Source organism: Pantherophis guttatus, chromosome 11, assembly GCF_059756535.1.
Source record: "Pantherophis guttatus breed Tessera chromosome 11, ASM5975653v1, whole genome shotgun sequence".
NCBI lineage: Eukaryota > Metazoa > Chordata > Lepidosauria > Squamata > Colubridae > Pantherophis > Pantherophis guttatus.
The window spans coordinates 21,805,100-21,830,506 of record NC_142073.1 but is presented as its reverse complement, the minus strand read 5'-3'; the positions used below and the strand labels follow the sequence as shown (position 1 = coordinate 21,830,506).

General features: G+C 44.0%; 1 protein-coding gene across 1 annotated transcript in view; it reads right to left on the bottom strand.

Annotated features, from left to right (window-relative positions):
- The window catches only part of MBTPS1 (membrane bound transcription factor peptidase, site 1), a 68,009-nt gene that overhangs the window by 1,058 nt on the left and 41,544 nt on the right, over nt 1-25,407 (bottom strand). Inside the window, exons 16-22 of the mRNA XM_034425490.3 lie at nt 21,268-21,424; nt 16,569-16,693; nt 14,481-14,558; nt 12,996-13,136; nt 5,911-6,042; nt 3,637-3,763; nt 1,197-1,327 (exon numbers count right to left, since the gene is read on the bottom strand). Coding sequence (XP_034281381.2) covers nt 1,197-1,327; nt 3,637-3,763; nt 5,911-6,042; nt 12,996-13,136; nt 14,481-14,558; nt 16,569-16,693; nt 21,268-21,424 — 891 coding nt within the window. The remainder of the gene's footprint in view (nt 1-1,196; nt 1,328-3,636; nt 3,764-5,910; nt 6,043-12,995; nt 13,137-14,480; nt 14,559-16,568; nt 16,694-21,267; nt 21,425-25,407) is intronic.

Below are 25,407 nucleotides of genomic sequence, written 5' to 3'. Positions count from 1 at the left end.
ATATCCTATCTACCCTGTTTCCCCCAAAATAAGGCATCTCCTGATAATAAGACCAACCGGGCTTTGGAGCGCATGGCAGTAAGGCCAAGAGCTTATTTCAGGATTCAAAAAAATGTAAGACGGGGTCTTATTTTCGGGGAAACATGGTATCTATATATCTGTCATCTCTCTCTCTCTCTATCTTCCTCTCCCTCCCTCCCTCCTTCCCTCCCACCTTCTCTCTCTCTCTCTCTCTCTCTCTCTCTCTCTCTCTCTATCTATCTATCTATCTATCTACCCCATTTCCCCCAAAACAAGACATCCCCTGATAATAAGCCCAATCGGACTTTTGAGTGCATGGCAGTAAGGCCAAAAGCCAATCTTGCTGCTGTTAGAATATGTAACATTAGATAAATTGCGCTCTTGTTGTATTTGCCCTCTATAATACCCAGTAGAAAGAATTCCGGTTTTGCTTCTATGTTTTGCGTTAGTATCTCTTCTATCCATTGTCTTATCTGGTGCCAAAATTTTGTGGCTTTTGGGCATTCCCACCACATGTGATAAAAGGTCCCTGGCACTGCCTCACACTTCCAACACATTGACGAATGTTTTTTGTTTATTTTTGCTAATCTTGTGGGTGGGAGATGCCACCTATAAAACTTCTTGTATAAATTTTCTGTGTATGTAGTAGCTAAGGTAATTTTTATGTTTCTTTCCCAAAGATCCTGCTTACAATCTTATAAAGCTTTCCCTTGGCTTTACAGACCTGAGAACTGGTCACAAAGTTACTTCTTCATCACCGTTGTAACTACAAATGGTCATTATATAATTTTGTTATGTCGCTAAATTTCTCCTTAGTTCTAAGTTGCTTCTCTCCTTGATTAGTTTCCACCCATTGCTTCTTGTCCTGCCTTCAAGTGCTTTGGAGAATAGCTTGATTCCCTCTTCTTTGTGGCAGCCCCTGAGTTATTGGAAGACTGCTATCATGTCTCCCCTAGTCCTTCTTTCCATTAAACTAGACATATCCAGTTCCTGCACCCGTTCTTCATATGTTTTAGCCTCCAATCCCCTCATCAACTTTGTTGCTCTTCTCTGCACTCTTTCTAGAGTCTCCACATCTTTTTTACATCGTTGGCGACCAAAACTGGTAAAATTTGGTAGACCAGACATGCCCTAAAATGAAGGGATGAACTTCAGGGCAATTCCACTGTACTTACCTCCTGGAATATTCCATGCTCCACTCTCTCCCGGTGATAAAGGTCTGACTTGGGGCCGGTTCTGGTGGAAGCTTGGCAATGCCACTTTATCCAGGTCAATCGATAATAACTTCTGATGTTTCCAAAGGTTGCTGGAAGAAACAAAATCAAATCAAACTCTGGATTTCTAGGTCAATTGAGACTAGCAGAAAAAGAGGGGAAATATCTACAGACCCCTCACATCCTGGACATCAACTGTTTCAACTTCTCACCTCTGGATGCCGCTATAGGGCATTGCATGTCAAAACAGGTAGGCACAAAGGTATTCCCCCCCCCCCATGCTACCACTTTGCTGAACACTGAATTCTCACAGCACTCTTATCATCATCATCTGCAGGGTGGAGCAAGGGCAACTGAATAGAGCTAAGAGAGTGCTTTAATGGCCGGATGCCTTTCCTGTCGCCAATGCAGAGTTCTGTTCAGCAGATATATTCTCAGTGTGCCCAGAGAGAAAAATATATGCCTCTACCTAGGATCGAACTCACAGCCTCCGGATTGTGAGGCGAGAGGTCCACCTCTAGGCCACTGCACCATTCCTCTCACAACACTTTTAAAGATATTTACTCATGTAGTAGGACTGTATTGCTATTATCCTCCTCATCTTCTCATCTTTCCTACTACCTTCTCCTATTGGTATCTTATCATTTATCACTTGTTATATATTATGAGTAATGATTGTAACTATGATCTATGATAAATGCCTATCCCTTTGTTGTTTGTATGTACAGTGAGAGCCTTTGAACCAAGGGCAAATTCCTTGCATGTCCAATCACACTTGGCCAATAATGAATTCCATGATTCTAAATTTAACAAATATCTAGAAAGAAAACAAGAGGAGGGAAGGGAGGAATCGTTCTTGAGGGCCTCAGGTATAATCCCCACAACAGATCTCACTCTGGGAGATGCTGATTTAGCCTGGTTCAGTCAGAGCTGGGTAGTCAACCAAGGAGATTGCAGAAATATCTGCTTAAAGAAGTCAAGCAATGTTTTCTAAAGTCTGTTATTGGTTTTCAGAACAGCCTTTTTCTGAGGCTCTTCTTGGCTACCAACCACTACTATGTGTGTCTTGGCATTCCATTCCAAATTTACTTGGCTTGGCTGTCAGTCACGACATCTGGCAGCGTGGGATACATGCTGGATCTCATGAGAATAAAATCAGCATCCCTGTGGGCTTCCAATTTGTTGCTTCTAAACTGATGATGGTGATCCTATGACATGCATGTCACAGGGGACATGTCGTGCCATTTTTGGTGACACACCAGGTGTTAAACGCAGGAAATCGGGAGTCCTGGCAGTTCAAAAGAATATGGGTTTATTGCATGCTAATTCTCTCTACAAGATTCTGAACTACTAATGGTCAAAGCAAATTGGCAGTAAATAAGAGTCAATGGAATTCAAGGTAGATCTCTTGTGGGCGTGAAAGGACTCGAGACTGATGAAATGTTTGACCTCACCCTCGGGCTCAACCTGGGCATCTCCTACATCAGGCCTCTGTACCCTCTGGAACTGCACCAGTATTCTCACATGATTTTTGGACACTCCAGACGCCCAGCAAGAGCAGGACCCTCTCATGCAACATCCAGACAGTCTGTGGAGGAGACTCAATCTAGAGAGGCCTCTTTTATCTGGGGGTGGGGAGTGTGTGACCCGCCAGCAGAGTGAAGGTAGACGTTTTCTGAATTTTTAACATGCCAAGCCCAACTGGTTTGCCATCACTGTGCACCTTAGAAATACATCTTTTCACATTTCCCTTTACAAACGCCCAAGACCTGCTGTGTTTTTCAGAGTATAAGACGTACTTTTCCCCCCTCTAAAAGAGGCTGAAAATTCGGGTGCGTCTTATAGTCCTAATGTAGCCAAAAACGCGACATCGCGAGGAGGCGATGGTCTGTGACAATCCCTGCAGCCTGGAACAGCTGATTGGGGGTATTCTGGGAGATAAAGTATATTGTATATTTACTTCTGGGAAGTAAATATACAATACCAAAAGCAGGTTTTCCAACACAAGCAAAACACAAGCAGAGGAGAGGAGTTTCAGTTTTAGTTTCAGACATCAACACAGCATGCAGCTTTAGAACAGTTGACCTAAGCCATGCCCAGGCTCCTTGCTGTCTCCTTCCTTGTTGCTCACACAGCATATACTGTTTCAGTTTCCAAACAGCCCTCAACTCTCTCACACACTGACAGGACGCTAGCCAGATGAATACGGATGGAGGCAGAGGCAGAATATTTTTTTCCTTATTTTCCTCCGCAAAACTTAAGGTACGTCTTACTCCGGGCCGTCTTATACTCCCAAAAATACCGTATTTTATTATTCAATCGATCTACTGATCAAATTTGAAACTGAACACTTTTACTAAGAGACAGAAACAACATTTTTTTTTAAAAAAAAAATGGCAACCTGGGTGCTGTTTCATTCAGAGGTTGTGGCTTCGCCCAGGACAAATGAGGACATGCCGGAAGAGAGCGGGGTTTCGGGTCACGCAGATGAGCCTCGAGCACTTTGGAGTAGCGATGAAGGTGGTTCCCTGGAAATGTCGTAGAAAAGGAAGGAATTAATCCTTGAAAAGTCTGTGGCTTGCTTCTTTTTCTAAGCGTGAGAACTAGCTCCTGGATTTACTGAAGCAGTCCTTTTACCCCGTTTATCGGGGGGAGGGAGGGGGGGACAGAGAGGAGAAGAGAGATGGTTAAAAAACCCCAATTAAAGCAGGCAAGCCAAAAAGACTTTGGTTCTGTGTAAGGCATTCAGAGTCTTGAGATGGGCTGAGTTGCCAATAAATAAAACCGACAGTGAACCAGCAGATCCTGGGGAAAAGATTAGAAAGCTGAAGGAGGCACTTTGCTTTTCTGTAAAATCTGCAGATTCCAGGAGGTACAGAAACAGCAAAGGAGCCAATTATGGGATGGAGTCCATTAAATGGCTCATATGATGTCACCGGGGCAGGGGGTGAAATGCTCCCGGTTCGGACCGGATTGCCCGATCCGGTAGCAATGGCGGCGGGTGGTTCGGAGAACCGGTAGCAAAAATCCCTGCCCCCCCCCCACCACCACCATGCCCAGCTGAGCCGCGCAATCATCAGAGGCCTTTTTTTTTTTAACTTTTAAAAGCATTTTTTCTACAACCTCTTCGGCCAAAAAAAATGCTTTAAAAGTAAAAAAAAAAAAAAAGCCTCTGATGATCGTGCGGCTCAGCTGGGATCGTCAGAGCCTTTTAAAAGCAAAAAAAAAATGCTTTTAAAAGAAAACAAAAGCCTCTGGCGATCAGGCAACTCAGCTGGGGATCGTCAGAGCCTTTTAAAAGCATTTTTTTTACAACCTCTTTGGAGGTTGTAGAAAAAATGCTTTTAAAAGTTAAAAAAAAAAAAAAGTTGGCCATGCCCACCTAGTCACATTAACCCCCAACCCCCCCCCCAACCAAGCCACGTTCACAGAACTGATAGTAACAAATTTTACATTTCACCACTGGCTATTTTATTTTATTATTTTATTATATATGATTTTATTAGTTTTATTGCTTTGTATATGATGTTTTTATATTTTTGTAAGCCGCCTTGAGTCGCCGTCTGCGAATAGGCGGCAATATAAATCTCCTAAATAAATAAATAAATAAAAGGAGACGATGGTGCCAAACACTGCAGCCCCTGGGGAAAGCATCAAGAGGCAAACATCACCCCAAATTAGGAATTGGTCTGATATTGCGGGGTGGGGGGGAGATATTTGAGGTTTTTAAGAGGGGGGAAATTAGTACTTTAAGGCTTTGCAAGTTTTCACTCATTAGAACAGTGTTTCTCAATCCTGCCCACTATAAGATGGTTGGACTTCAATTCCCAGACTTCCCCAGCCAGCTATGCTTTAAGATGCACATGGAGTTCAACTTACAGAATTTTCAACCTTGGCAACTTTCAACTCCCAGAATTCCTCAGGTAGCTACAGAAGTCCACCTCTCTTAAAAAGTTGCCACGGTTGAGAAACACTGCCTTAGTGTCAAGGCCTGGAAGCCATCTTTGGTGTTAGGCCTTCAGACCTGCCACATCTACTACTGCGGTAAACTGGGAGGGGGGGGGATTGTATGGAGCATGGGTGATATGTAATCATAATAACATTCCTTTCTCAGAGCGTCAAGGACAACGTGCCCTGCACCTGGACGGTTGGAACTGGGAGGCATCTCCCGTTGGGATGGTGTTTTGTTTGGACCGTGTGATGGACACATGTGTGCTGGTCAGGGACTTGGACTTTTCTTTGGGTGGGGAAAACCTGGAAGCTTTCAGATTCGGGTTTTCCCAGATGTGCCAATATGACATCTCTAATAAAATGTAGCTTTGAGGAATTTCAAGCCTTGGAGTTTTCTTTCGTTGGGGGTGTTACTTGGAACCCTGACACAAAGCATATAAAAATAAGCTGACTCTCAGCCAAGCCCACTTTGGTGAGAACATTGCCAACCATAAGTGGGTTGCTGGGGAGGGAGGGGGCTTCAGTTTTTGACCCGTTCCCCCATGTTCTAAAGAAAACCTCCCACTGCCTTTACCCCTTCCCCCCAATTTCTCCTTTATTCCACTCCTGAAAAAAGATTGAAAGTGACAGCATTAATAACAAAGGCCTCCTTTCCTCTCCCCTCCACACCAAATGCCATCAATCTGAGCCCTAACTCGGAAAAAGAAAATCAAATCAAATCCACCTTCCATTCTCTCTGGAAGAATATAACCTGCCCCGGTTGGGGGCCGCTGCCTGTGTTCCGAATGGCTGAGGCTCGGTGGCATCACTCCGTAGGACGTATATTGCAGAATGGAATCGAGCAGCCAGAAGCAATCTGGGGAAATCAAAAATAAATATATTAAATTCACCCTGGCTTCAGCCAAACCAGCCAATTGCAAGTTAGCAAACCACGTTCCTTGAAGCAGGATTTCTCTTAGCTTTTTTTTTTTTAAAAAAAATTCATCCCTATCAATGCTATCTGTTTTCCCAGCTACTATGCGCCGTGAAGAATTGGCACTCTGCACCACTGAGGTTTACTCTACTTTTGGGGGGGGGGGGGCTTCAGAGAGAGGGAGGGCTGAAAATGTCACGGATTTATCTTTTACTTCTCCGGAACTACAGTAGTGGCCAAAATTGTGGAAACCTTTTGGGGAAAAAAGTGCATTTTTGAGGTTTGATGGCTAATATCATCACTTTTTGGGGGGCAGTTTCAAGATAATCCTATTCCACTGCTGGAATGGCCTGGGAATAACCAAGACCTTCACCCAATTGAAAATCTATGGAGCTGACTAAAACTTGTTAGTCAGAAGCGACCCAGCAATAAAACCCAGTTAATAGAAGCCATCATTCAATCTTGGTTTCCCATGATAACAGCTGCAGAACTCAAAGACTTGGTTCACTCCATGGGAAGACCTTGTAAGGCCGTAATTCATGCTAAAGGTTACCCAACTAAGTATTAACTGACGTGGTGATAATTTTTGTATATCTTGTTTTTTCTACGTGTTTCACTTTTCTTCTTTATACTGTAACTGCTATTCTAATAGCAAATCCTCCATAAAAGAAATTGCATTACATTCTTGATTCAATTATCTTTCCATTGATATATAATTTTATGGTACTACTCAAAAAAAAAAAAAAGTGGTGTTATGAGCTAGTTTTAGAAAATACACTTTTCCCAAAAGGTTTCCACAATTTTGGCCACTGCTGTACATGTTGAAGGCAAGTTAGGTGGAAAGGAAGAGCCAGTTTGGTGTAGGGTTTAAGGGGGTTAAGATGCTGGATTATAAACCGGGAGATAAAGACTTCTAGTCTCATTTTAGGGATGATCACCGTCTGGGTGACTTTGGGCCAATCACCAGGAGACTGTGAGTTCTAGTCCTGTCTTAGATATGAAAGCTAACTAGGTGACTTTGGGCCAGTCCCTCTCTCAGTCTGACCCACCTCACAGGGATGTTGTTGTTAGGAAAATAGGAAGAGGAAGGAGTATTATGTATGTTCACTGCCTTGGGTTACTTACAATGTAAAATAATAAAGGCAGGATACAGTTTAATTAATTAATAATAAATAAAGAGGAAAGAGTCTATTATATATAAGGCTATTATTATAGAGGCATATAAAGGCTATTATGTATAAGCTGGCTACAAAGTCAAGCTCCCCACAAATTTGATCGCAACAGACGATAAAAAAAGACCAGAGTTTTTCACTTATTGTCTCTCCACTTTTTAAGCCTCCACTGCATGCCGTTTTAGTGGAGGGCAGGCCACCCAATATCATGGGTTTTTCTTTTTTTCTTTTTAAGAAAAATCTACAAATTTAGAGGCCCACAATGCTGTAGGGCTAAAGACTCTACCAAGTTCTCCTTGATTACAGCCAAAGGCCAACCAAAGTGTTAACAAATCGAATGAAATTGCCTTCCACTAATGACCACGCTCCAATTTATAAAATTAAGATAGGCTCCACTAACAGGCGCTAAATGACGGCAGCCTGAGTAATGTTATGTCTTTGCTGGGGTAACAAACTACCACGCAAAATGCTGCCACTCGTGAAGAACATGCGCCTCCGTATTTGATGGAAGTATAAAAAATTGAAGTGAATCTAAACAGAGTGAGAGATTTCAGCAGAAATTGGAAAAATGTACGGAACTCGGCTAACTCTAATATGCTGCGAAAGCCCCTAAGGAAAGAGGAAGAAACAGTCTTTGGTTCTCTGTTATTTAACAGGCAGATTAACAGAGTTGGAAGGGATCTTGGAGGTCATCTAGTCCAACCCCCCAAGCAGGAGACCCTGCCTACACCATTTCTGACAGATGGCAGTCCAGTCTCTTCTTGAGAGCTTCCAGGGATGAAGCTCCCACAACTTCCCAAGGCAACTTCTGTTCCACAGGTTGATTGCTCTCACTTAATGGAGAGAAGACACATTGAGGGGCAGTAAGCAAATTTCAACACGCAAAATCTTGGTAGAATACAGGGACTCCTCGACTTAATGACCACAATTGGGGCTGAAAAAAGTCCATTGTTTAGTAGAGAGGCCATGAAGTGAAGTGAAGAATGACCATACCCAGCTGTATGTCCCTTTTGCGCATGTCTTTAAGCAGGACATATACAGAATCGTGAGTGGTGATCTCCTGCCAGCTTCCCCATTGACTTGGCTTGTGTTCTGTCCCAGCTACGGACCCCAAAGAACGCAGCACACACAAAGTCCATACAAACCTTAGTTTACTAATTAAGGACTACTAATGAGCTTTCTTAGTAGTTGTTCGAACACAAGTACAGTTTAAATCAGTCTTTTCTGAACAAGGGCTGTTAATTTAACTTCATTAACAGCCGACAAGAATCCAAAGAATAATAACTCAATTCTGAGGCACAGTATTTCAGATAACCGTAATCTTACTGTGGTTGGCAGAATGCCCAGAAGCAATTTGCAGGAAATCTGACAAGACAGAAACAAGAGCCGAATCAAACGTTTCTGGAATCAAGACGCGAAGGAACATGAACGAAGTTGTTTCCTGCAAATTGCATCAGTCGTCATCCTTCCTTAAATAGGAGTGGCCAATTAGCCCCAAGCCTTACTCTCGAGGAGACCTCCTCCTGAGGAGCCACTCCTGCCTTTTAACAGCTCTGCATGCTCGTGCATCGAGAAGAGGCTCCTCCTCTTCGTCCTCTTCACTTATGGGAGTTTCTGGAGGTTCTGAAGGCCCTGACTGAATCCCCGCCCCTGGCACCACATCTTCTCCAGCCTCCTCATTGTCCGACTCGAGTGCCAGCTGCACAGGCTGCTGGCGCATCACACCAGCCTCCTCGCTGTCAGAATCAGCTACTAGCTGCACAGGCCGCTGACGGGCCACAACAGCTTGTCAGAAGCCACCTGGAAAGATGGCAAATGGTGATCACGTGATCCCAGGATGTGCCAACCGTCATAATTACCTGCAGGTTGGCTAAGCACCCAGATTGCAATCAGGTGATTATAGGTGCGTTGCAGGGGTGGTCTTTAAAGCAAAGACCTGTCAAAAGTGCCTTTTTTCAGTGCTGTTAAAGGAACGGTTGGAACTCAAGGACTACCTATAAGAACTTTGAAATACAGCACCAGATTACAGGTAGTCCTCGATTTACGACCACAACTGAGCCCAACATTTCCGTTGCTTAAGCGAAACATTCGTGAAGTGAATTTTGGCCCGTTGTATGACCTTTCCTGCCACAGTTGTTAAGCGAATCATTGCATTCGTTAAGTTAGTCACACGGTTGTTAAGTGAATCTGGCCTCCCCATTGATTTTGCTTGTCAGAAGGTCACAAATGGGGATCACATGACACACAAACACACACACCCCAGGACACCGCAACTGTCATAAACGTGAGTCCATTGCCAAGCGTCTGAATTTTGATTGCACGAACATGGAGGTGGCTACAACGGTCGTAAGTGTGGAAACTGGTCACAGGTCACTGTTTTTTCAGTGCTGTTGTAACTTGGAAGGGTCACTCAATGAACTGCTGTTGCTTCTGCTTCGGCCTTCTTCACCGCTGCCTGTTTCTTTTTTTTAAATGAATATTCTTCGGAGGTTGCAATAACAGCACATAAGCCCCATGCTTTGCAGTTAATACATCCTACCAGCTATAAAAAACTTTGACTTGAAAACGTGGTTTCCAAGCCTGTTTTCCAATTCTGGGTTACCCGTTGACCGCAAATAACATTTTGTCAACTCAGATACCACGTCAAAACGGAGTTCTTCAGACGACGAGGAAGCTAATTGCAACCCCTGAACGAAATCTAGGCTTATTCATCACATTAAGCTATGCCGCTGGCTCCATTTAACACAGTGTGTGGGCGTCCAATCAATTTGCACGTAATTTTTATTAAAACTTTTAAACAAGGAGATTAAAAATCTATCACAAAGTAACATAAAGTAGGGAAGGGGAAGAAAAAAATAAAAGAAATGAAAGAAAAAGTATAAAGGGCAAGAAATGAGAAGGGGAAAAAAAGTTGAAAAGAAGGAAAAACGGTATTAAGTGGCTTCCGGTATTCTTCACAAGCAGTTATACAAGAAGTACAGGAACTTAATGTACGTACAAACGTTAGTTTAGTGACTCTTCAAAGTTACGAAGGCATTGAAAATAGTTTTATAGCATCCCCAGGGTCACGTGATCCAAATTCAGACACTTAGTGATTGACTCATATTTATGACGGTTGCGATGTCCCAAGATCACGTGATCTCCTTCTGCGACCTTTTGACAAGCAAAGTCAATGGGGGAGCCATCGTGTTGTGGCCCGTACGCAGTCTGTGCAGCTAGTAGCTGATTCAGACAGCGAGGAGGCCGGTGTGGGGCTGCACCAGCAGCCTGGGCAGCTGGCACTCGAGTCAGACAATGAGGAGGCTGGAGAAGATGTGGTGCCAGAGGCAGGGATTCAGCCAGGGCCTTCAGTACCTCCAGAAGCTCCCATAAGTGAAGAGGAAGAAGAGGAGGAGCCTCTTCTCGATGCATGAGAGCGCAGAGCTGTTAAAAGGCAGGAGTGGCTCCTCAGGAGGAGGTCTCCTCGAGAGTAAGGCTTGGGGCTAATTGGCCACTCCCTTAGCCTATTTAAGGAAGGATGACGACTGATGCAATTTGCAGGAAACAACTTCGTTCATGTTCCTTTGCGTCTTGATTCCAGAAACGTTTGATTCGGCTCTTGTTTCTCTCTTGTCAGTTTTCCTGCAAATTGCTTCTGGGCATTCTGCCAACCACAGTAAGATTACGGTTATCTGAAATAATGTACCTCAGAATTGAGTTATTATTCTTTGGATTCTTGTCGGCTGTTAATGAAGTTAAATTAACAGCCCTTGTTCAGAAAAGACTGATTTAAACTGTACTTTGTTCGAGCAACTAAGGAAGCTCATTAGTAGTCCTTAATTAGTAAACTAAGGTTTGTACGGACTTTGTGTGTGCTGCGTTCTTTGGGGTCCATAGCTGGGGCAGCACACATTGTTCCCTTCACAATTGTGTTGCTAACTTAACCACGGCAGCGATTCACTTAACAAGAGGTCGTAAAATGGTGCAAAAACTCACTTAACGGCTGCGTCGCTTAGCCACAGAAATTGGGGGCTCAATTGGGGTCGTTAGTCGAGATTACCTGTATTAGATATGTCTGCTGCCTACTTAATAAAAAAAGAAATGTGGGATAGAAATAAATAAAAAAAATAAACGATGCCTTTTATGGCTAGCACATTTCCTTTGAAAGTTTTAATGCCACAGCGTTTCATGTGGAGGATGGAAAATGTGATTTTGAGACCTGAAATTAGCTAAGATTTCCCACCCTCATCTTGGAGCTGATAGTGAGATTTAGCTCTCAAATCATTTAAACACAGTTCAAAGGCATTTTCGCAAAATCCTTCCCCCATCCCACGTTACTCTTCGGTGGGAATGGATATTAATCTTCGTAATCCCCATGTCCCCGAAATGCGCACCTTTGATTTCTTTTCGCTCTAATACAGAGGTCAGACACATTTTTAGGATTTATAAATGATGTATGTGAGGAATTTTAAACACCGCTAAGCTTACTGAAGTCACAGAGGGAGTCACCGCCTCCGATTCTTAACGTAAAAGGCTGGCTGATGCCATATTCAATACTTTTCTACTTCAGGGCTAAAAACAGAATGGAGCACCGTTCTCTAGTCCAATGAGGACCTCTGGACTTCAACTCCCAGAATTCCCTCTGGACTTCAACTCCCAGAATTCCCCAGCCAGAATTCTGGGAGTTGGTCCATGGATTCTCAAGTTGTCAAGATTGAAAAACATTGCTCTAAAGATCTAGGGAGATCCTCAGTCCTCCAGATCTTAGTTGTCCCAAAGGTGCTTTTCCAAGAGGCAGCTGAACTTTCTGGGTTTTTTTTTAAAGACGTTTCGCTTCTCATCCAAGAAGCTTCTTCAGCTCCGACTGGATGGTGGGGAATGGAAGGATTGATATTCCCTGCAGACAGAGATGGTCATTTGCATCCTTTTAGAGGGCCGTTGAGGCCACTTGGAGGTTTGTCTGTGTCCTCAGGGTCACCTGAGTAGTGCAAATGGATGTGGAGCCTTCTTGGAACTGCTGAAAGGACTGTGTTGTAGACACAGTTCTTCCATTCCCCACCATCCAGTCAGAGCTGAAGAAGCTTCTTGGATGAGAAGCAAAACATCTTCTGAGAAAAACCAGAAAGTCCAGTTGCCTCTTGGAAAAGCACCTTTGGTATTGTTATGGAATGGAATGGAATGGAATTTAATTTAATTTAATTTAATTTAATTTAATTTAATTTAATTAATCATATTTCTATGACGCCCAACTCCCAATGGGATGGGATGGGATGGGATGGGATGGGATGGGATAGGATAGGATAGGATAGGATAGGATAGGATAGGATAGGATAGGATAGGATAGGATAGGATAGAATAGCCGCCCTGAGTCTTCGGAGAGGGGCGGCATATAAATTGAATTAATTAAATTAAATTAATTAAATAGAATAGAGTAGAGTAGAATAGAATAGAATTTTTTATTGGCCAAGTGTGATTGGACACACAAAGAAGATACAACCTATGATAGTCATAGGATACTAAATAAGCAATCAACATAAATCACACTAGGAAACTATATAAAACAATATAAATTGTAAAGATACAAGCCATGAAGTTACAGTCATAAGTAGAAAGGGAGGTAGGTAATAGGAAAGATGAAAAGAATAACAGTAATACAGCCTTACTAAATAGTTTGACAGGGTTATGGGAATTAGGTGTTTAGCAGAGTGTTGTGATAACCGGAATTCATGGCACAGTTTTACACACCTTTCTGCCGGTGGCTGTCGTCCAGGCAGTTTGAGTCCCCGTACAAAACTATCCGGCCCCCACCTTCTGTGGGAACTTGGAAAAGGCCCAAAATGGGGACGTGTTCCACGGTGGCCGTCTCCTGCTTTAAAACCTCCAGACCTAGGAGGGAAGGGAGAGAGAAAAGGGATCAAAATCCATCCAACAGCACCCGGAAGCTTCAGCCAGTTTAGAACACAGGTAGTCCTCGACTTACGACCGCAACGAAGCCCCAAGTTCCTATTGCTAAGAGGGACAATCGTTAAGAGAGTTTTGCCTCATTTTACAGCTTTTCCTGCCACCGTTGTTAAGCAAACCACCGCAGTTGCTAAGATAGTTATACGGTTGTTATGTGAACCTGGCTTCCCCCTTGACTTTGCTTCTCAGAAAATGATCACATGACCTTGAGACACTGCAACCGTCATAAATATGAACCAGTTGCCGGGATTTTGATCACATGGCCACGGGCATGTTGCAATGGCCACGGGCATGTTGCAATGTTAAAAAAAAGTCCCTTTTTTCAGTGCCGTTGAAACTTTGAACGGTCACTAAACAAATGATTGTAATCTCTCTCTCTCTTTGTTTTGCAGATCATCATCTGGGGGTAAAACTTTTCAGTGATGGCTTTTCAGTGAAGATCTCTTCTATGCAACCGTTTACCCGAAATAGCCTATCTTCTTCTACACCTCCCTAAGATTCTGGAGGTCTCCTTAGGAACATATTCCGGGATGCCTGACCTCACTGGAGGTTAACACCGTTCACAGTGCATAATTGTTATTTTATGCTGCTGGTACTTTATATGTCAGGTGTTTGTAATCCTATATTTTGGCATTCAGAAAGCTGCTTAGGGGAAATTCAGTGGCCTAGGAGTCTTAGGAAATGAAATAATAAAGGATCAAAGTACATTCCCTCAAACAGAGAGATAAAATTCAATTCCCTTCATTTCATAGGCACTTAGTACACTTTAAATAACATGCTTCCTGCACCTCCCAATGAACAGATTACCTATATGAATGGCAGGTTTCCCTAAGCCAGTGATGGCTAACCATTTTGCCGTCGCATGCCAAAAGGGGGGGGAGTGCAGGGGAGTCATGCGTGTGCGTGCCCACACCCATAATTTAATGTACCCTGCCCCCCCCAGCGCTCACCACGCTTTTGGCACATGATGACACGGTGGGCCCGGTAGCCCCGTTTTTTCCGCCCTCTCCAGGCTCTAGAGCCTTTCTAGGAGCCTGGGGAGGGCGAAAACGGCCTTCCCCCCCACACAGAGGCCCTCCAGAGCCCGGAAAGGGCCTGTTTGCTGAGCTAGGGCAACGCTCGCGTGCCCACCGATATGGCTCCGTGTGCCATCTGTGGCACGCATGCCATAGTTCACCATCACGGCCCTAAGCTTTTCTCCTGAAAAGAAAGCAGAAGATTCAAGATCACGTCTAGAAGAAGATGAAACACAAAAGAGGAACTCGGTACCTTGATCCTTAAAAGTCTGTGCAATGACAACGCCATCTTCTGGAAATTTTGCGATACTACATCCTGAGGCATAATTCACTGAAAATAAAATACACACGTAGATGTGTTAAGACCAGGGTTCCCCAAACTTTTCAGCTTTGCAGACCGGGGTGGGGGAGGAAGGGGGTGGGGGACAAGGGATGGTTCCAGAAGAGCGGTGGCCAAGCATGTGTGTGTGGCTCCATTTGTGCGAGTGGCAGGGCACGCATGTACGCCCACGCTGCTTGTGTGAGTGGGGATGTGCGTGCATGCTCGCCCATCCCTTCCATGGCCTGATTCCGAATGGCTCAAGGCTTGACGAAATGTTATGATTTAAATCTTGAGTTAAAGCTGTGCTCCGTGTCCATAAAAGGTATTTAAAGGGGGTGTCGGAAAGGGGGGGCTTGGGGGCAAAGGTCAGTGCTGACCGTCTGTCAGGTTTCGATGCTATCTCAAAATAAATGAATTTCCAAACTGCCGATCTTTTGAGGAAATTTTCTCTTTATTGAGCATAGTGATCTGTCCCTGGCTCTTTTGCGGTCAGCACTGACCTTTGCCCCCCAAGCCCTCCCTTTCCGATCCCCAATTCTCTGCGTCTCATTGGCTATCTTCCAAGCCACTCTCCTCAGCCCATCTCCGTCAGATCACAGGAATGTCCCCCCCTCCTCCCATCTCCGAGGAAACAGAATCTTCAAAGGAATTAAGCAGGCAAAAGTTCAAGCTTCTCCTCTCTTTTCATATGTCAGCACTGGAATGCTGACATCGGGTTTGTGGTTGAAGAAAAGATTGAGAACTATTTGCTCTATCTGATCTTTATCAAACCCAAAGGAAGGTGTTGAAAGTTCTGACAAGCAATGGAATCTGTTAATTGTTGTGACTCCGACTCCCGAGCCTGTCCTCATGGAGGAAGAGGACTCAGAAGGTGAGGGGGAGGAACTGGTAAGGCCTCCCTCTCCAGGACCCTCCTCTCTGGCAATGCCTCAGGTTCCATCTGAAGGTCAGGAGGAACAGCCTGGGATGGGCCAGGAGGAAGGTATTTCGGAGCACCCCTTGATAGAGAGTGATAATGATGAATCCTGGCTTGATCCCAGGCAACGTCGGAGGGAGAAGCATGCGCAGCAAAGGAAGAGGCGTGGGAGGGCCAGGGATTGAGCTGAGTCACTGAGCCACGCCCCACAAGGGATAAAAGGGGGCGTGATTGCTCGGCAGGCTTTGTGATGGACAAAAGTTTAAACTCTGAAGAGTCACATTGTGAATCCTGCACTTCGGCTCAGATATATTTTGGACTAAACTCTTGTGGATAATTTGTCACTCTGGAAACGGACTGCAGATAAGGCCTCTCCTGCTTTTTGGGAGTACTAATTGGACTTGGCAGGCGTTTTACAGTTAGCTGCCAGAACTCTCGTCTGCCAGGAATTCTGGTCTGTTTATACAGTAAATTATTGGTAGGCGTGTTTGATATTGCATTTGTCTGTGTGAGGACGGGGGCAGAACAGGGGGTTGGAGTAGACCCCTAAGGACCCTTCCAACCCTAGGTTTCTACAAACAGTAAGGACAGTTGCTTATTCGTTGCATGTAAGACTCACAATGGGAAGCCCATTTCAAAGAGAAACTACCGTATTTTTCAGAGTATAAGATGCACCTTTTTCCCCTCTAAAAGAGGGTGGAAATGTTGGGGCGTCTTATACACTGAAAACAGCCATTTTTGGCCTCCTGAAGCCCCGCCCTGCTCGTCCCATTTTTGCGAAAACTGGGCCCATTTCTGGCAAAAATGGGGCATGCAGGGGGTTTGGGAGGCCTGCAGGGTGCTCCTGGGGGCCGGGGAAGGCAAAAACTTTTTTTTTCTTACTTACCTCTTCGAAATCTTGGTGCATCTTATACACCCATGCATCTTATAGTCCGAAAAATACAGTACATAGATTTGTACATGTCCCGAATTAAGTCCCATGGGATGTGGTGGAGCCATAAATAATGGCCCTTACCATCACAGAATCCTTTGGGGAGGTTTGCTGAATAAGTTCGAACCGTCACTAGCGTAATTGTCGTTAGGTGAGAACTACCTGTACTTACTTTCCTGGCTTTCCAACGTAAAGTCTCCTTCGTAGAGCCCATCGCTAAAGGCCATGCCCCAGACGGAGAGAAGATCGTTTAGCGCTGGAATATTTGCTCCTCCGGTATCTGGCATCCACCACTGCCTAAAAAAAATCAGCAGAAGAGCACCGGGAATTATACATGGAGATGTTCAGGGGGGAAAAAGAAGACATGTATGCAAACTAGTTACTAGACATGTAGTCCTTGACTTATGACCACAATTAAGCCCAGCATTTCTGTTGCTAAGTGAAACATTTGTGAATTGAGTTTTGTCCCATTTTACAACCTTTTTTTGCCACAGTTAAGTGAATCCCTCTGGTTATTAAGCTAGTGACATGGTTGTTAAAATGATACAGGAGCGACAGTAATACAGGTGGTCCTTGACCTATGACCACAATTGAGCCCAAAATTAATGTTGCTGAGTGAGAAATTCGTTGTTTCGCCCCATTTTACGACTTTTCTTGCCACAGTGGTTAAGTGAAATCACTGCAATTTGTTAAATTAGAAACAGGGCTGTTAAGTGAATCTGGTTTTCCCATTGACTTCGCTTGTCAGGAGGTCGCCAAAGGGTGATCACATGACATGACCCCAGGACAATTCAACCATCGTAAATATGAGCCAGTTGCCAAGTGTCTGAATTGTGATCCCGTGACCAGGGGGATGCTGCAACAACTATAAGTGTGAAAAATGGTCGTAAGTCACTTTTTTCAGTGCCGTCGTAACTTTCAACGGTCACTAAATGAATTGTTGTAAGTCAAGGTCTACCTGTACAAACAGGAACCCATAGGCCAGTGATGGTGAACCTATGGCATGCATGCCAGAGGTGGCACACAGCACCCTCTCTGTGGGCACGTGAACTGTTGCCCCAGCTCAACTATGCCCCGTATGCGTGTGCACCTCCTGCCGGCCAGCTGGTCTTTGGGTCTCTGCCGGGCATGCGCAGGGGCTGAGGCGGGCGCATGTGGGGAAGCTACATTTGCATGTATGGGGGGCGGGGCTGGGTGCAGTCCGGAAAAGTTAGCCTGTCAGCACTTCAACTTGCATTTACTCTAGTGCTGACATAAGAAGGAGAAGAGGGGGCAGCTGGCAAGAGGACGCTTGACTTCTCACCTACTTAATTTCCCTGAAGATAATATCCCCTAGGAGATGAGATGGGAGGGGGGACATTCCTGGGAGCTTAAGTAGTAGATATGGGGAGAGTGATTTGGAAGTGGGCCAATGAGATGCCCACTTCCAATTGGGGAACGGAATTGGGGAACGGAAAGGGAAGGTTTGGGGTCAGAAAGTCAGAGTTGGCTACGCCATGATCGGGGAAAGGTTGTCGTGCTTAATAAAATGAAAGATTTCTTCAAAGACTATCTGTTTGGAAATGCAATTTATTTTAATTGAAACGACATCGAAACCTGACAGAGCCATCACTGTCATAGACCTAATATACATGCCACAACGGCTGTCGCCACCAAGGGCAACCGTAAGCATGCTCATTTGACAGAAAAAGAAGCCCCTTCAAATGTAAAGACTTAAGAGGCTTAAAATAAAATTCTACGCAGGCCTTCTGAGGATTGAGTTGGAAGTCTAGCACCTCAGCAATCCCTGTAATCCTGGTTTAAATTAATTAAAGGTTTACAGTGCTTTATCTTATCCATTTTGGAATAACCTTTTTACATTTTAAAAGCATCACCACCTGAAGGAACAAAAAGCCCAGTGAAAGACGGCACTTTAATCACAAATCTGAATTTTCTAATCAGATTTCTAAGCACACCCCCCCCCCCCCCAAAAAAAGAAAAGAAAATTGCTGATGGATTTGCAAGCAATGCTAAGCCGGGATTTAGTACCATAAATTGGAGCATGCCCTTGTAAAGCTGCAGGCTCACAGGTTGCTCTGACTTCCCCACGTCTAAGAGAGCAGAAGGCCACTTGCAGCGAAAGTTGGCTCAATGTTATATTTGAACCAGCTTCTGTGGCTTAAAATAAATTTCAGTCGGTTGAGCAAAGCAGCAGAAACAGAAACAAGAGTTTGAAGATGCTTTTGATTTATGTTGATTGCTTATTTAGTAGCCCATGACTATCACTAAGTGTTGTATCTTGTGCTTTATGTTGAATGTATTTTTTATGATGACTATGATCATGATTTATCACTTATAGCTTTTATGTACACTGAGAGCATATGCACCGAAGACAAATTCCTTGTGTGTCTAATCATACTTGGCCAATAAATTATTCTATTCTATTCTATTCTATTCTATTCTATTCTATTCTATTCTATTCTATTCTATTCTATTCTATTCTATTCTATTCTATTCTATTCTATTCTATTCTATTCTATTCTACCCTACCCTACCCTACCCTACCCTACCCTACCCTACCCTACCCTTATTCTATTCCGATTCTGATTCTATTTTTGAAGCAGGTTTGAATGGAACAAAGAGAAGCAGTTTTGGTACAAAGGGACACAAAATCTCTTAAAAGTTCTCCCAGCACCACAAAAGAAACATAAGGGCCCAATGTTAACACATAGGTCACTAGCTTTTTATATTGTTGGAAGTATGGAACTCCTTTCTTGCCGTTCATGGAAGCAAGAAAATACAATATACCATATTTTTCGGAGTATAAGACGCACCTTAGTTTTTGGGGAGGAAAATAAGAAAAAAGCTGATTGGTGGGTGGATTGGCTCCCGGAATACCCCCAATCAGCTGTTGCCAGAGATGAATTTTAGCAACAGGTTCCTTGATTGTGAGCTCTGTGCCTTGCTTTTTTTTTCTGCCTCTGAAACTTCTGAAACTCTTTTTCAGAAAAAACTTTTTTCTGCCTCTGAAAGCCTCCGAAACAGAGCTTCAGAAAAAAAGACTTTTTTTCTGAAGCTCTGTTTGGGGGCTTTTTTTCTGAAGCTTCTTTCAGCCTCTGAAACCTCCATTTGAGAAGTTGGGCGGGGCTACATTCGGAGTATAAAACGCACCCAAATTTTCACCCTCTTTTTTGGGGGAAAAAGGTGCGTCGTATACTCCGAAAAATACGGTAGTTAGTCCTCGACTTACAATAGTTCATTTAGTGACCGTTCAAAATTACATGGGGCTGAAAAAAACTGACATGACCATTTTTCACCATTACAACCTTTGTAGCAACCCTGAGGTCATGTGATCAAAATTCAGCTGCTGGGCAAGTGGTCTGTACTTATGGCCGTTGCCATGTCCTGGGGTCATGTGATCCCCTTTTGCGACTTTTTGACACTCAACGTCAATGGGGAAGCCAGATTCACTTAACAACTATGTGACTTAACCGCTGCAGTGATTTGCTTAATGACCACAGCAAGAAAGGCCGCAAAATGGGACAAAACTCACTTAACAAGTGTTTCCCTTAACAACAGAAATGTTGGGCTCGAGGACTACCTGTATTTAGCACTAGTCCTTAGTCTTATATACGCTTCACAGTGCTTTCCAGCCCTCTCTACGCGGTTTACAGAGTCAGCCTATTTGCCCCCAACAATCTGGGCCCTCATTTTACCCACCTCAGAAGGATGGAAAGTTGAGTCAGTCAAACTTCAGCCGGTCAGAATCGAACTGGTGGTAGCCGGCAGTCAGCACAAGTAGCCTGAAGTACTGCATTCTAACCACTGCGCCACCGTAGCTACCATATGCTTCAGGTTACGGCAGCAAAACTGGGATTGCCGCTGCTAAGCGATACAGTTGTACCTGTAATTCTGTAAACTCTGATGTCACATGACCTCATTGCTTAGCAACAGCAATCCCGCCTTTCTTTCCCATTTCTGTCATTAACTGCATCCCACCAATCATTACCAGAGGACCCGCCCCCAATCCAAACCATTCCCAGCTTGGTCCCTCCCAACCCTCAGCCTCGGTTCTTCCACTGCCTTCCCTTAAAAATCCCCCCACCCATCAAAATCTAGAGAGATTTTCAGTCATCCAGGTCATGGTTGTCCCAAAGATGCTTTTTCAGGAGGCAACTGGATTTTCTGGGTTTTTTTCTTTTGAAGGTGTTTTCTTCAGCGCTGAAGAAGCTTCTTGGATGAGAAGCGAAACGTCTTCAAAGAAAAAACAGGAAAAGTCCAGTTGCCTCCTGAAAAAGCACCTTTGGGACAACCATGACCTGGATGACTGAGAATCTCTACAGGTGTTTAGCTATACAATTTGGGATGAAGACCCTTGGAATGGGGTGGGAGTAGGAACGGATTTCCAGAGAAACAATTGCAGACTACAGGAACCATTTGCACAACTCAGGTGACCCTGAGGACACAGGTAAACCTCCAAGGGGCCTCAACGATCCTCTAAAAGGATGCAAATGACCAGCTGTCTGCCAGGAATATAAATCCTTCTATTCCCCACTGTCCAGTCAGAGCTGAAGAAGCTTCTTGGATGAGAAGCGAAATGTCTTCAAAAGAAAAAACAAGTCCAGTTGCCTCCTGAAAAAGCACCTTTTGGGAGAATCACGGCCTGGATGATGGAGAATCTTTACAGACTTTTAACCAGTTGAATTCTCCATTGAGTGTTGCAGTGGTAATTTTGTGGTAATTTTTCCTGAAAAAGCACCTTTGGGTCTCCCCGTCCATCTATCTCCCCCTCCCACCCGCACATATCTCTGCCATTTAGTTGCCCTTCTTCCCCATCGATAAATAACCTTGGAAATGACAACCGTTTTGCAACAGGTTCCAACCTCTCTCACCTCGTGTTTTCATCATAAAACTTGACCTTCCTCATCACGGAGGTGTTGTACCAATCGCTGAACACCACGAGCGACAGTCCGTTGTCAACATCCCTTCTCAGCTTGATTATTTCTTCTGGGAAATACTCTTCCTCGCTGTCCACCATCAATAATGTTCCTGCGTAAATAGAGAGGAAGAAGCTGCAGATTAGATCCGCTTCAACGAATTTATCGGATTATTTGGATAAAGGAAAAGAGAAGGTAGAATAACCACCCAGGACACTGCCATAGGCCTCCCCTTTCATTTCTTTAATGTGGTATATAGGTAGTCCTCGACGTACGACCACAACTGAACTCAAAATTCCCATTGCTAAGCAAGGCAGTTGCTAAGTGAGTTTTGCCCCACTTTTAGACTTTTCTTGCCCAGTTGTTAAGTGAATCACTGCGGTTGGTCAGTTAGTAACACGGTTGTTGGGTGAATCGGCCTTCCTCATTGAAGGTTGCAAAAATTACCCCGGGACGCTGCAACCGTCATAAACGTGAGTCAGTGGCCAAGTGTCTGAATTTTGATCATGTGACCACGGAGATGTTGCAACAGTTGTAAGTGTGAAAAATGGGCACTTTTTTTTCAGTGCCAATGTAACTTTGAACAGTCACTAATCAAATGGTTGTAAGTTGAGGGTTACCTGTATATTTGACTAGTAGCTGGATACCCATGCTTCACAACGAAAGTATGTGATCAGGCTTGATAAATTGACAGTTAAAGCTTGAACATTAATGAGTAGTTACGATCGGCCTCTCCTCTCCCCTTCTCTCCCTCAGGCTGGCCCCACAGAAGCCTCTCCTCTCCCCAGTTACCCAGCCAGCAGGCCGGATGAGTCATGCGCTGGCCACGCCCACATCCAAGTGGCAGTTGGAACAGAGTTCTTTTCAGGTGGGGAGAGGGAGTAGAACATCTAACTCCTTAGCATCAGAGCGTGTTAATAATATAAGAAATACTAATGATCTGATGGTCATTTCTTAGTGAGCACCTTGAAGCCAAGAGAAACATATGTGTCAAATTTCAAGTCTGTAGGCTTTACGGTTCTGGAGATTTGATGCATGAGTGGTATTTTGATTTTTATATATATATATATATATAACTATTATGTAGAAAAAGAACCAGAAATAAAGAGGGGGAAATTGATACACATACATAGAAGTGTATACTTAACATTGTAGCCCCTAATTAATGTTACTTATTGTTTGGGTTTTGTCTCTATTTTTGGTTAACACTACAGATAGTCCTCGACTTACAACAATTTGTTTAGTAACCATTTGAAGTTACAACGGCACTGAAAAAAGTGACATGGCCATTTTTTACACTTATGACCATTGCACCATCCCCATGGTCATATGATTTACATCCGGATGCTTGACAACTGGTTCATACTTGTGATGGTTGCTGTGTCCCAGGATCCCCTTTTGCGACCTTCTGACAAGCATAGTCAATGGGGAAGCCAGATTCACTTAACAACTGTGTGACTAACTTAACAACAACTGTGGCAAGAAATGTCATAAACTGGGGCAAAACTCACTTAACAAATTTCTCACTCAGCAACATAAATTTTGGGCTCAACTGTGGTCGAAAGTCGAGGACTACCTGGATTACTGTTGGTCCTATATCAAGACTGTCAGGGATTTTTTCCTCTCTCTGTCTTCCACCTTTCACCATCGTCACTGGATCCTAATTATATTGACTACTTTACTTAAAAAAAATGACCATAGATCCCTCTTTCCCAGGGTGTTTTCCTCCAGATGGATTTGACAATTGTCCCCATCATATAACAGAAGTTGGATAAAAGATATCATTCTGGTGCTATTATTAAAAACAACCCCATTTTGGTTGCAACTAAAGATTTTTTTTTTAATTTGATTTATATGCCGCCCTTCTCCGGAGACTCAGGGCGGCTTACAAGGCGTTAAGCAATAGCCTTCACACTTTTGTATATTTTATACAAAGTCAGCTTATTGCCCCCACAAACTGGGTCCTCAATTTACCTACCTTAGAAAGGATGGAAGGCTGAGTCAACCTTGAGCCTGGCGAGATTCGAATTTACTAATTGCAGACAGCTGGAGTTAAATTACAATGCATTAGTCTGCTGAGCTATCCAGGCTCCTTTTGAGTGTTGAACAGCATCTAACAAGCCACATCAGGAATGGCTGGTCGAGAAATTCAAGGCCATTGTTCCTTGAGCTCCACAAAGTGAGTATGTGTGTAGGTACGTGGCCTAGGATCAGGGTTGAAATTCAAAAATTTTTCCTACCAGTTCTGTGGGCGTAGCTTGGTGGGCATGGCAGAGGAAGGATACTGCAAAATCCCCATTCCCTTCCCACTCCTGGGGGAAGGATACTGCAAAATCTCCATTCCCACCCCACTCTGAGGCCAGCCAGAGGTGGTATTTGCCGGTTCTCTGAACTACTCAAAATTTCCGCTACCGGTTCTCCAGAACCTGTTAGAACCTGCTGGATTTCACCCCTGCCTAGGATTATATTAGCCAAAACTTTCAATCTATTTGCACCAGACACAGCGTCCCTAATTCCCTTAGGAAAAAACAAACCCACCAACAAACATTTGATCTGTCCTTCATGAAATCATCTCCATTTAATGACCCCCATAATCCCTTGCGGGGTGGAGTCTGGGCAACTGCATGGAGCTGAGTGTTTACTGGCCGGACGCCCTTCCTGTTGCCAATGCAGAGTTATATTCAGCAGATCTATTCTCAATGTGCCCAGAGAGAGAAATATCTGCCTCTGCCTAGGATCGAACTCACAGCCTCCTGATTGTGAGGTGGGAGCTCCACCTCTAGGCTACCACACCACTCTTCTATTCTTCATGAAATGCAGCTTTTAATTCCCAGTGACAAAATAGTATCCGCCGGAATCAAACAACAACAAAAAAGTGTCTAACTTTTAATTGCATGCTGCTTAGCAAATCAACGCACGCCCTTTATGGTGACCAGCAACTTTTTAAAATGTCAGAAATGGAGAACAGAGGAAAAAACTGACCTTTAAATTAATAGCCTATCATGGGGAGACTGTTGTTGGATCAAAAAGTTTGATTTAATGTCAAAAATAAAAATGAAAGCGTCAGGACAGTTTAAAACACAAATCCCCAAAGCTTAAGTTATGTACGTAGTCTGTCCATTTATAGACAGTTCTCGACTTCCAACTATTCATTTAGTGACCATTTGAAGTTACAACAGCACTGAAAAAAGGGACTTAGAATGGATGCTCGCGCTTACAACCGTCACAACAACATGACCACAATTTAGGCACTTGGCAACTAGCATGTATTTACAAGGGTGGCAGCCTCCCAATGTCAGGTGATCACCATTTCTGACCTTCTCAGCCAGCTTCAAAGTCAATGGGAGATGCCAGGTTCGCTTAACAACTGCATGTTTCACGTAACAAGCGTGCCCCCAAAAAAAAAAAGATTGTAAAATTGAGTGCAATTCATTTAACAACTGCCCTTGCTTAGAAATGGAAATTCTGGTCCCAATTGTAATCATAAATCGAGGACTACCTGTACACATTATGACTAGGCTTATGTAGGAGAAGTGCATGCAGAGTTGGGGGCAGAGTTAAACATGTCATCAGCTTAGAATCCTTACGCTGCCACAAACAATTCAAATCCAACCCAGGGGTGAAATCCAGCAGGTTCTGACAGGTTCTGGAGAACCGGTAGCGGAAATTTTGAGCAGTTCGGAGAACCGGTAGCGGAAATTTTGAGTAGTTCAGAGAACCCGCAAATACCACCTCTGGCTGGCCCCAGAGTGGGATGGGAATGGAGATTTTGCAGTATCCTTCCCCCAGGAGTGGGGAAGGAATGGGGATTTTGCAGTATCCTTCCCCTGGAGTGGGGAGGGAATGGAGATTTTGCAGTATCCTTCTACCAAACCATGCCCACCAAGCCACGCCCACAGAACTGGTAATAAAAAAAAATTGGATTTCACCCCTGGTCCAGCCCCTCTTATATTCCTTTGATCCTTTAGTGCTGATCATTAGATCCTTACTTATGGGCTTGAATAAATCTTCTGTGCTGCAACTTAAGTTATGGTCCTGATCCTTTGTGCCCGATAGGTTGCACAATATTAAGATAAATGGGGCTGGAGAATTTGT